At 54.9% G+C, this 11,700-nt stretch overlaps 1 protein-coding gene across 1 annotated transcript; it reads left to right on the top strand.

The window, feature by feature from the left end:
* The first annotated feature begins 10,558 nt into the window (after nucleotides 1-10,558).
* On the top strand, nucleotides 10,559-11,482 carry LOC142004954 (olfactory receptor 2G6-like). Its single transcript, XM_074982630.1, has one exon. The coding sequence runs from the start codon at nucleotides 10,559-10,561 to the stop codon at nucleotides 11,480-11,482; it is 924 nt and encodes a 307-aa protein (XP_074838731.1).
* Nucleotides 11,483-11,700: the final 218 nt, after the last annotated feature.

Genomic DNA, 11,700 nt, shown 5'->3' with positions numbered 1-11,700 from the left:
GTCGACGTTGCCAGCCCTGGAGGACGTGCAGACGTTATTCATTGAAATAGCCTATTTCGATGTAGCGTGCCCGTGTAGATGTAGCCAAAGTGTCCTCGTCCGCAGCTCAGCTTGCTGGGGTGGCTTCAGGCACCGCCAGCTGAGATTCTCCAGATGGGATCACCTCACAACCCCGTCTTGTCCTCAGACTGTAGGAATCTAGGCAAAGGTCACGCAGGAGAGAGCAACCCACTGTCCTTGCCCTCTGGCAACGCACTGTTTAACCAACCATTCACTTGGAGTGGGATTTCCAAGTGCGACGCCGAATGACGTCTCAGTGCCCTTTCAGCCTCTCATTCCACAGGGATTGTTGGAAAATCTCATCTGGAAAGAATCATGAATGTCTCTCCAAAGAAGAGGACAGATATTAATGAATACGCTGGAGTGTTTAACTAGCACGGCCTTTGGTGGTGTTCGTTAGCTGACGAGTCACTCTATGCACAGAAATTCCCACAGCTACTCTACATATGTTCATTCCTACTCAGTACTACTCGGTAGAAATTTATTGGGTGTTAAACGAAGGAATGATGAGGAACAGGTCGGACTCCACTGGAACTTGAGAATTCTCCACCCATTGACCTCACACAGGTCTTAGGCCTGGAGCCATAGACAGGGTATTTCTCACTGTGCAGTGAGAAAGGCGCCAAAGCCACCAAATTGCCATTCATCCTTTATCAGCGCCGAGACAGCAGCAAAAGCCCCTGAATCCATCTCAGTAAAGCCCAGGGGAACGTTCCCAGCCCTTGAGCCAACCTGTCTGCAGTAACTGGGCAATCTGGGATTTCCACACACACAAAACTATTTCAGTGGACTAAACGTTGCCATCCCTCATGTATCCCATGGGGGGTGGATGGGTTTAATGAGGCCTTCTGGGAATTAATTAACAGCAACATTAATTGTGTCATGTCCCCTGAAAACAGGGCAAGTTGCAGTGAGTTTTCAGTGGGACATGATACAATGAACGTTGCTGTTAATTAATTCCCAGAGGGCCTCATTAAAACCATCCACCCCCCATGGGATACATGGGACAAACTCCCTGGCGTAACTCCCCTCTTTGCAGGCAGTGACACCAGGGCTGGGCCTGACCCAACATGTTCCAAAACATCTGGTGCGTGACTCTCAGTTGCTTTTCTGTAGTTCCATGTGGATGTGCTCAGGTACCTCTGGTCGTTCCAGGGACGGGGATGTGCACTGAATCACGTGGGAAAGGATTTTTGTGGAGCAACCCACTCACCTCACCTAACGTCCTGCTACAACGCCCTGGTTGCACAGGAGAACAAAGGAGGCCGAAGCCACTAAAGTTTCTCCCCGTCACTCATTAAACCTCCACCACTGACTTCCCTTCCTCTGAAATAAAGAAAAGCCAAACCACCTCGGCCCTTGTCTAACTCCCCCTCCTTCTCTTCCCTGCTGCGTTGAGTGCTGGACGAGGCCGCACCCCGAGAATCTCAGCAGACGGAGGGAAGCAAAGGCCTTTTCTCCCTGCTCCTCTCCCCCCAGGGTAGGTCCAGATTTCTGGGGGCTCCAGGTGGCTGTTCGCGTCCTACCCGAACGCGACACCCTAAAGCTCCTGCTCTCCGTCTCCCACACAGTCTGGGCTCCCCGGTCGATCTCATCACCTACAGCCTGAGAATCCAGGCTGAGCGCTGCCCCCCTGAGCGCCCCCACCCACCTGCTCTGCCCTGAGGCCGGGCGGCCCGCGCTGCACAGACGCAGGGGTACAGCTGAGGTCTCTGGCAGCAGCTTCCTTTGGGCCAAGAGCTGCTTTGTGATTCGTCCATTTAACTCAAGGGACGAAACATTTTCTGCACAGACCCATCACACTTGTGCAGGGCTCACAGGCTTGGCAGATCCCCACCCCCTTTCTCGCCTGGCCCCTGCTGGTTAGACCCCTGGGGGGTGGGGGGGGTGGATCTCCCAACATCCTTATCCCCCACCTGAAGAGTCCAGGCTGCAGTGGGGCCAGACCCCACACCAGTGAGGTGAGCCGGGGGCAGGCCCATCTCCAGGGGGCAGCAGAACTGAGACCATCCCAGGTCCCCCCAGCCCAGCTCCGAGGGAGAGCGGTTGGCCCCAGCCGCGTGGTGCTCCAGGGGGCAGCCAGCCCCAGCGTCAGGAGGAGGGATGGAGCGCAAGGCAGGGAGGGGCTGCCATGGGGCCAGCCCCAGCCGTCACAGCCCTCCCCAGAGGTGGGGCTTGCTGGAGTGGCAACCGCTCCCCACTCAGGAGTTCTGGGGAGCTCATGGCTGGGCCCCAGCCCTGCCCCCATGGCCCCGACCCCAGAGGTGATGGCATTGCTGCCCCTCCCCCCTTTCCCTGGGTCCAGGCTCAGGCCATTACCCAGCCCCTATGGCCCCCCTCCCCCACATCTGTGTGCAGCTCCCCTGGAGCCTTTGGCTCACCTCTGGGCTGGGCCCATGACCCACCCACCCTGGGCCTGTGGCCTGAGTTAGCTCACCCAGCATCACCTCACCCCCTGGGGCTGGGACTGCAGCTGGCCATCGCGCCTCTTCCTGGCTCACCCCTCAGCCATGCCCAGCACCACGGCCCGAGCCCGGCCCTCACAATCCCCTGCCCCGACTACAGAGCCAGGGCCACCCCCTCAACCCAGAGCTGAAGCTGTTCACCCCGGAGCTGGGTCAGTCCCACGGCTCACATTGGGGTGGGGCCCATCCATTGGCTTGGTCCTACCCCCATATTGCCCCCCTCTCCCCACCAGAGTTGGGGCCAGGGCTGGAAAAGGCGCCCCAGGGCTTACCCTTGGCCCTGGGCAGAGCACCACAGCCCAGCCCTGACCCCCATGTTCTCCCCATCTGGACCTCTGGCTGGAGCCGGGCATCCAAAACCTGGGGCTGAGGTTCCCCACCCCTGCACTTCAACCTGGGGACCGTCCCACCCGTCCCACCAACAAGCCCACCCTACCCACAAACTGTGAACAGGCCCCTCCCTTCCAAGAGGCGAGGGTGGAGCTGCAGACGACAGCCTGGCCCAGCCCTTCTCCCCAGGAACTGCAGCACTGACCCCATCCCAAGGACATTCCAGGGCCCAGCAGCACAGCCCAGACCCCACCCCACATGGACCAGCTCACCCTCCTCCCCTGATCTCCAGGGATGCCAGTTCCATCCTCTTCCTGCACCCACTGCAGTCTGGCAGCCCAAGAGTGCCTCCCCCTGCGCACCCTCCTGCCGCTGGAGACACTGAGGCCCCGGCCCTGCATCTGAGGCAATCTGACCCATTGGAGCTGGTGCCCCACAGAACCCAAGCCCTGAGCATCCTGAGCACAGGGCCTCCCATTAGAGGAGCCCCTCACCACCTTAGCTATGTCTACATCGAAATAAGCTATTTCGAAGAATAACATCTGCACGTCCTCTAGGGCTGGTGCTGTCGATGTTCAACATCGACGTTGGGCAACACCACATCGAAGTAGGCGCTGCAGGGGAGCGTCTACACACCAAAGCGGCCCACATCGAAATAAGGGTGCCAGGCACAGCTGCAGACAGGGTCACAGGGCGGACTCAACAGCAACTCGCTCCCTTAAAGGGCCCCTCCCAGACACACTTGCACTAAACAGCACAAGATCCACAGAGCCGACAACTGGTTGCAGACCCTGTGCATGCAGCATGGATCCCCAGCTGCCGCAGCAGCAGCCAGAAGCCCTGGGCTAAGGGCTGCTGCACACAGTGACCATAAAACCCCGCAGGGGCTGGAGAGAGCGTCTCTCAACCCCTCAGCTGATGGATGCCATGGCGGACCCCGCTATTTCGATGTTGCGAGACACAGATCGGCTACACGTTCCCTACTTCGACATTCAACGTTGAAGTAGGGCGCTATTCCCATCTCCTCATGAGGACAGTGACTTCGACGTCTCACCACCTTATCTCGATTCCAACTTCGAAATAGCGCTCGCCATGTGTAGACGTGGCGGGCGCTATTTCAAAGTTGGCGCGGCTACTTCGAAGTAGCCGGCACATGTAGATACGGTTCTTGGCTCCCAGCATTGTCCACCACACTTTGACATTCCCCCTCAGTTTCTTCCACACCCACCAACCAGTTTCCATGACCCCCTTGTAAATAAAGACACGGCTCATTTTCACAAAACATCTGTTTATTGAGTGGTGGGGGCAGCAGGGCAGGGTAAGGAGCGGTGTAGCTGAAGCCCCCAGTGGGGAGGCCCAGCAGAGTGTGTCACTTTTCACACAGGGTGAAGCTCCCCCTCAGGGCTTCCTGGATGTGCATGACCCCTTAATGGGCCTGACAGATGGACGCCGTGCACAGCTGCCCACAGATCCTGGCCAGCTGCTAAGCCCGGGCCTCCCACACAGGCCAGGAGGCCTCAACCTTCCCTCCAGTCACACAAGTCCTGCAGCACACAGCATGCGGCCACCACCTGTGGGAGGCAGCACTCCCTGAGGTGCAGGTGTTTGAGGAGACGTGGGAAACATCCCTTCAGGTGGCCGAAGGCTCCTCGGCAGCCGTATGGGCTCTGACCAGCCAGGTACTGAATGTTTTCGTGTGCCTCGGAGAGGTGGGCAAGCGAGCAGGGAAAGCTGAGGCCGGTCTGCCCAGGGGGGTCCTTTCAAGCATGAGCCACAGATGGTCCCAAGCAGCAGCCATGGGAAGAAACTGCTGCCTCGAGGCCCTGCCTGAACTGCTTCCGGGTGGCCTTAACCGCGAGTTCACGTCCAGTAGGTGTGGGCGCTGCCTTCCCAAAGGGAAACGTGTGGGCGTGGGATTGCCACAGGAGAGATTTGCAAACAACCAGTTCGGACTAGGGCTGCAGTGTAGCCGCAGCCAATCACCTTACACCTCACAAGGGCAATTCCCCCACCTTTCAGATCCGCAGGAATGGCCCCATCCCACTTCACACGACTGACGTCCTCCACTGGGCCTGTTAGGGACAAGAGACTCCCACCATGTTCACCTCCTTCCCCTCCGCTGCCTCCCCACAGCAGCCCTGGGTTTGTGCTGTCCGCTGCAAAGCTGAAACGCTGAACAAGTGGGTCTTACCGACCCCAGCTCATTCTCTGACCCACAACACTGCTGGTCTGTGAGGTGCCACAGGGCGGCTTGTGTTTTGTGAAGCTGCCGACTCACACACTGGAGACCCACCAGAGAAGCCGCTTTTGGTCTTGTTCTCTCGAAGGGTTTATTGAGGATAATGAGCCTTTCAGGAGCATGATGGGCCTTAGAAAAACTTCTATCCCCTGGGGGAGCCTTCCAGGGAACTCCCCAGAGCCTGTAAATAACAGCAGCTGGGAGTCTCCAAGGGCGGGTGAGGAGATCCCAGAACTCTGGGCGCCGTGTTAGGAAATCGGTGTTTTCCCCCGCCGGTCTGAGAATCAAGAGTGGAAACAAAGCGTTCCTGCCCTGCGCTGAAGCTCTAAAAGGGAGGGACTCAGCTCCTCAGCTCCTCTTCACAGCCCACACGAGAGCACTGCTGGAAAGAGCTGAGAAAAACGGCTTGACTGGGGGAAGGGCTGGACCTGACTAACGGGACTTCAGCCTGTCTGCGGGCACCTGAGAAACCCAAACCGCAAACCAACTGCAGCTCGTGCCTCGGGATTCTGCCAGTTCCTCGGTATCAGCAGTCAGGGTGAGAACCGGCCAATCCCTAATCCATCTAACCAGGGCGTTCTGCTGAGTGTCTTGTTTTGTGGGTTTGCCAAAACACAAAGCAGTCAGGTAGCACTTTAAAGACTCGCAAAATGATTTATTAGGTGAGCTTTCGTGGGACAGACCCACTTCTTCAGCCCACAGCCAGACCAGAACAGACTCAACGTGTAAGGCACAGAGACCCAAAAACAGTAATCAAGGAGAACAAATCAGAAAAAAATGATCAAAGTGAGCAAATCAGAGAGTGGACGGGGTGGGGGGAAGGTCAAGAATTAGATTAAGCCAAGTATGCAGACGAGCCCCTGTAGTGACTCAGAAAATTCCCATCCCAGTTCAAACCACATGTTAATGTGGCGAAAGTGAATATAAAAGCCAGCTCCGCTGCTCCCCTTTGAGTAGCGCTGCGAAAGCTTTTTTTCAGTGACACACATACCTTGAGGTCATTGACAGAACGCCCCATTCCATTCAAATTTTGACTGACTTGTTTGTGGATCTGGAGTGTTTCCATGTCTGTTTTGTGCCCACTAACCCTTTGTCTAAGGGAGTTAGAAGTCTGGCCAATGTGTACAGCATCTGGGCATTGTTGGCACCTAATTAACTATTTTGCTCATCTTTAAAGCGCGACCTGACAGCTTTTTGTATTTATCGTGTATAGACGAGCAGGGCTCCCTCACTGTTACTATTCAGCATGTGGGTTTGCCAGTTAACCTGCTTCTATGTGTTTGCTAGCCCGGAAAATCAACCGTTCGTAGCTACTAAAGGTGTGTGTAGCTTCACCTCGACCCGTGTGCCTTTCCAGGGACTAGCGAGGGCAGAATCCTGGCCTGGTTACACCCCTGTGGCTATTCCTCTGCACGCGGAGGCAGAGGCAGAGCTGGTCCCAAGTTCCTGTGGGGTCTGTGCTTCGAGCAGGGCCGGGCGGTGCTGTCGCGGTTCCTCGGCAGGGGCTGGAGCTTGTCCATGCTTGGTTTGTGCCCCACGTGCTCAGAGAATGTGTGTGTAATTGCAGCTGGGTGAGTCTCCCCCCACCGCACACACACGTGGTGGAGATGGGCACATGGAGAGAAGGAGGCAGGGTCAGTGCCCCTCTGTTCTGCCGCCGGCTCCCCACTGCACACAGGAGGTGCTGGGAGCTGCAGGGCAGGACTCACAGGCTGGGGCCAGGAGCGATGGGGCTGCAGGGACCCTGACAACAAGCCCCTGTGCGGATCCCCTCCTGGGCGTGTAGACGCCGTTCCCTGCTGCGCGGCCAAGCAGCTGTGCAGCTTGGAGGGGCCGCAGACTCATCCCTTGGGAGACGCGGCCCCTCTCCCTTTGCAGTGGGCAGAGGACGGGGGCCAGTGAGACCCTCCGGCACCGCAGTGCAGATTTCAGAGGAGCAGAGGGAGGTGAGGTGCCCCCTGCCAGGCACATGCAAAGGCAGTTGGGTGCCTGTGATTGATGACTTTAAAACCCCAGCCAGTGTCAACAAGAAGACAGGGGGTTTGTTCCTGTGGCAGTTCCGGGGCTCTTCCCAGCCTGCATGTGCCCCGAAAGGTGCAGAAATCCAGTGAACTGGGAGATTCACCCCAGAAATGGTTTACTGGAGAGTATTTCAATTTTCCTCTTTCTGTTAAATGGCATCGACACTGGTCCCTTGTCCAGTGTTCCAGCACATCACAGAGTCACAGAATCCCAGGGCTGGAAGGGACCTCAGGAGGTCGTTAAGTCCAGCCCCCTGCTTCAAGCAGGATCAACCCCCCGCCAAGTCATCCCAGCCAGGACCTTGTCCAGCCGGGACTTAAAAACCTCGAGGGATGGAGAATCCACCACCTCTCTAGGCAACACATTCCAATGCTTCACCAACCGCCTGGGGAAGTAGTTTTTCCTAATATTTAACCTACACCTCTCCTGCTTCAGCTTCAGACCATGACCCCTTGTTCTGCCATCTGACACCACTCAGAACAGTTTCTGACCCTGCTCTTTAGAGCTCCCCTTCAGGAAGTTGAAGGCTGCTATTAAATCACTCCTAAGTCTTCCCTTCTGTAAACTAAACAACTCCAAATCCCTCAGCCTCTCCTCATAGGTCTTGTGCTCCAGACCCTGAATCATTTTTGTTGCCCTCCTCTGAAACTGCTCCAGCAAATCCAGATCCACATCCTAGATGTGCTCATCTAATGCGACACGCCCAGAGATTTTGTCCGAGATGAGAAGTTCTCTCTGCGTTGCTTTCCATTGAAATGAGACGTTCCTTTTTGCTGTTGCTTTGTCTTATGGGTGAACAATGGTTCGGTCTCTGGTACGGGCAGTTTGGAAGCAGTTCTTTTCCATGCAAGGGAATGATAACCACGTACCCCAGGGTGAGCAGTAAAGCCCAGCCAGACAAGCAGGAATGCAGAGCTCCATCTCCTGAGACCAGGGAACACGAGGAAGTGTCGTGCAAAGCCTGTGATCTTACCCCAGAGTGTCTGCAGGACGGATGGGGACGAGGGTGCAGCTGGCACGAGGTGATCGATGGGAAAGGTGACACAGCACAGTGACAATGGAGTGATCAGGCTTAGAAAAGGGAAAGAGCTGCTCCCGCATGCGCCAAGTCCCAGAGACCATCACTGCTTGTCCAACCCCGCGGGAAGGTAGAGGCAGTTGAATAGTTTATAGCAAAACATGCAAAGGAAGGAGCAACACACGGCTCTCAGATTTAGAGCACACTGGGTCAGACTCAAGGTCCCTCGAGCTCAGTGGCCTGTCTTCCGGCAGTGGCCAATGCCAGGTGCCCCCCGAGGGAATGAACAGAACAGGTGATCTTCAGGTGACCCATCGCCTGTCACCCATCCCAGCGATGGGCAAACCATGACTAGGGACAGGACCCCTTTCCAGACACCACACGTTTCATTGCTTGTCATTTGTTTTCCCAACAAAGACAATTGTCTTTCTTCTCTCTGTTTGCTTCTTTCTGGATTGTTACTTTTTCTGTCGTATAATTATCATGCACCCATATCAATACTTCATTGCCACTCCCAGTAAAGCCAGAGTTCGCAGGGACATTATAAGTCAGCAGATATCGAGGTCAGAAGATAAGGACTTATCCAGAAATGTCTAAGGGAAAAAGCAGGGAGATTTCAGACTTCCTGGCTCTGACACCTTTGCTTTAATATTACAGATCGGCTACGTCTCTTTAAACAGGTATCTAGTTTGTTGTTCATAGTGTTCGGAGAAATAGCAATCTCTTTCTCACACACACAGGCACAGTTTCATTCTCTGTCCCTTTGTTTTATTTCCTTCTTCCTCTTTCTCTCTTCCTCTTTCCGCGAGGGGATTTTTTATTTTATTTTTCTCAAGGCGCATCCTCCCTTTTGGAGAAACACGGCCCTCTGATTTCTCTCTGGAGAAAATTTCATTTTGATGTTGTTTCTATGTCTTAGTTTGCGGTTGGATTCTGATGTGCGTTGTGCTTGTGGAAATCAAACCAAGCTGATGCAATTATCGCGCTGCAGCTGTGATCAGCAAGCAGCTCTGACCGACAGACAAACACCCTCAGAGGCGGACAAAGTCTCTCCAGTATACAGAGCAGGGCGGAGAGCAGCCGGGTGAGACTTCCATACAAACCACAGCCTCTCTAGTCGCACGGGGGTGTCGCTGCTTCATTTGGGAGGTGAAATTCGCGGCTGCAGTTGAGCCAAAGACAAGCTGAGCTCTGGGACAGTGCAGCCCTGGCAGCACTCGTAACACGCTGAGCCCAGTTCTGCAGGAGATCCCAGACACGCGCACAGGTGTCTGTGCCACGATGCTGCCTGCGCTTCTGTGCGAGTCCCTCCTGGCACAGGCGTGTTTGATCTGTCAATAGTTCTCATTACCAAGCCAACGTTTTGGTTCTGTCTTCTCCAGTTCCTGCTCTGGCCCAGGTGTGATAAAGATGTGCGAGAATCCCAGCCCCCCCACTGTATTTCCAGTGCACGGGAGGCTGGGGGAGCTACAAGGCAGATTTATGTCATTCCATGTGCTTCCAATGCTCTTGGTCCAATTGTATTGGACGCTCAACCTCTTAAGCCGTGTCTACATGTGCACACTACTGCGAAGTAGCGGCACTAACTTCGAAATAGCGCCCGTCACGGCTACACGCGTCAGGCGCTATTTCGAAGTTAACTTCGACGTTAGGCGGCGAGACGTCGAAGCCGTTAACCCCATGAGGGGATGGGAATAGCGCCCTACTTCGACGTTCAACGTCGAAGTAGGGACCGTGTGGTCGTTGCGTGTCTCGCAACATCGAAATTGCGGGGTCCTCCAGGGCGGCCATCAGCTGAGGGGTTGAGAGACGCTCTCTCCAGCCCCTGCGGGGCTCTATGGTCACTGTGTGCAGCAGCCCTTAGCCCAGGGCTTCTGGCTGCTGCTGCCGCAGCTGCGGATCCATGCTGCAGGCACAGGGTCTGCAACCAGTTGTCGGCTCTGTGGATCTTGTGCTGTTTAGTGCAAGTGTGTCTGGGAGGGGCCCTTTAAGGGAGCGGCTTGCTGTTGAGTCCGCCCTGTGACCCTGTCTGCAGCTGTACCTGGCACCCTTATTTCAATGTGTGCTACTTTGGCGTGTAGACGTTCCCTCGCAGCGCCTATTTCGATGTGGTGCTGCCCAACGTCGAAGTTGCCAGCCCTGGAGGAGATGTAGACGTTATTCATCGAAATAGCCTATTTCAATGTCGCTACATCGAAATAAGCTACTTCGATGTAGGGTTCACGTGTAGACGTAGCTTTAATGACACGAGTCTCCCTTGGATTATTGACAGTTTCATTCTTGCAGGGGAGAGATGTTGTGGTGTGAGATTACAGTCCCTGCAGCCGCACAGCCTGAGCGTGTGCAGTCCAGCAGTATTTCATGGTTGTCTTTTTCCAGGTACATCGTATGGAGAAAATAAAAGGAAGAAATCAAACGCTCATCATGGAATTCATCATCTTAGGATTCGGGAATGACCCTGAGCTGCAGCCTCTTGTCTTCCTGCTGTTTCTCCTCATCTACGTTGCAACTGTGGCTGGGAACAGCCTCATCATCGTGCTAGTTATAGCTGACCACCACCTTCACACCCCCATGTACTACTTCCTGGGGCACTTGTCCTTCCTGGAGGTCTGTTACACCTCCGCCTTCCTGCCTCCGCTGCTGGCCAGTCTCCTGTCTAGAGACAGAACCATCTCTGCCAAGGTTTGCGTCGGGCAATTGTTGATCTTTGGTACCTTCTCAACTGTAGAACCTGTGCTGCTCTCGGCCATGTCTTACAATCGGTATTTAGCGATATGCCGTCCCCTCCGTTACGCTGCTCTGATGAATGGCCGGCTTTGTTGCCAGATAGCGGGAGGGTGCTGGATAAGCAGCTTTCTGCTCTGCGCCATTGCAAACAGTTTAGTCTGGCAATTAAGGTTCTGTGGGTCCAAAGAAATAGACCATTTCTTTTGTGATTATTCATCTATGATAAAGCTGTCCTGTGATGACACCAGCACTGTGGAAATGGTGACAGCTGTCGTGGCTGACATAGGGGTATTTGTGCCCTTCCTGCTGACCCTGACGTCCTACATTGTTATCATTGCCGCCATCCTGAGAATCCCGTCTGCCACCGGGAGGAAAAAGGCCTTTTCCACCTGCTCCTCCCACCTCATCGTGCTGGTCATTTTCTTTGTGTCCGTGATCACCGTCTTCGTGGTTCCAACAGCCAACACTCCAAAGGTCCTCCACAAAATCTTCTCTGTCTTCTACACTGTCCTGACTCCCTTGCTCAACCCTGTCATCTACTGCCTCAGGAACAAGGAGGTCAAAGGGGCTCTGAGAAAAGCTGTTCTTCAGCTGGCTGCTTCCAGAAACCATCGGTCATGAATGAACGCTTGGAGAGGGGCAAACCCGGCGAGCATCAGGTGAGCCAATGAGAAAGGGAGTGGTACCTGCTTACCTGAAGCAATCACCTGAGGTGAGAGACAGAGACGTTAAAATCCTGAACAGGGCTTGAGGAATCCAGGCCACAAGAAGTTCTGGGCATACAGATATGTAAATAGAAGGGAACTATTACATCAGACACAATGAGGTTATCGTTTGTA

Source organism: Carettochelys insculpta, chromosome 32 (genome assembly GCF_033958435.1).
Source record: "Carettochelys insculpta isolate YL-2023 chromosome 32, ASM3395843v1, whole genome shotgun sequence".
In the NCBI taxonomy this organism is placed as follows: Eukaryota; Metazoa; Chordata; order Testudines; family Carettochelyidae; genus Carettochelys; species Carettochelys insculpta.
The sequence above is the reverse complement of the archived record's forward strand: the minus strand, read 5'-3'. Positions and strand labels throughout refer to the sequence as shown.

What these genes read in the sequence shown, in the direction of transcription:
- LOC142004954 (XM_074982630.1), top strand. Translation starts at nt 10,559, where the DNA reads ATGGAATTCATCATCTTAGGATTCGGGAATGACCCTGAGCTGCAGCCT.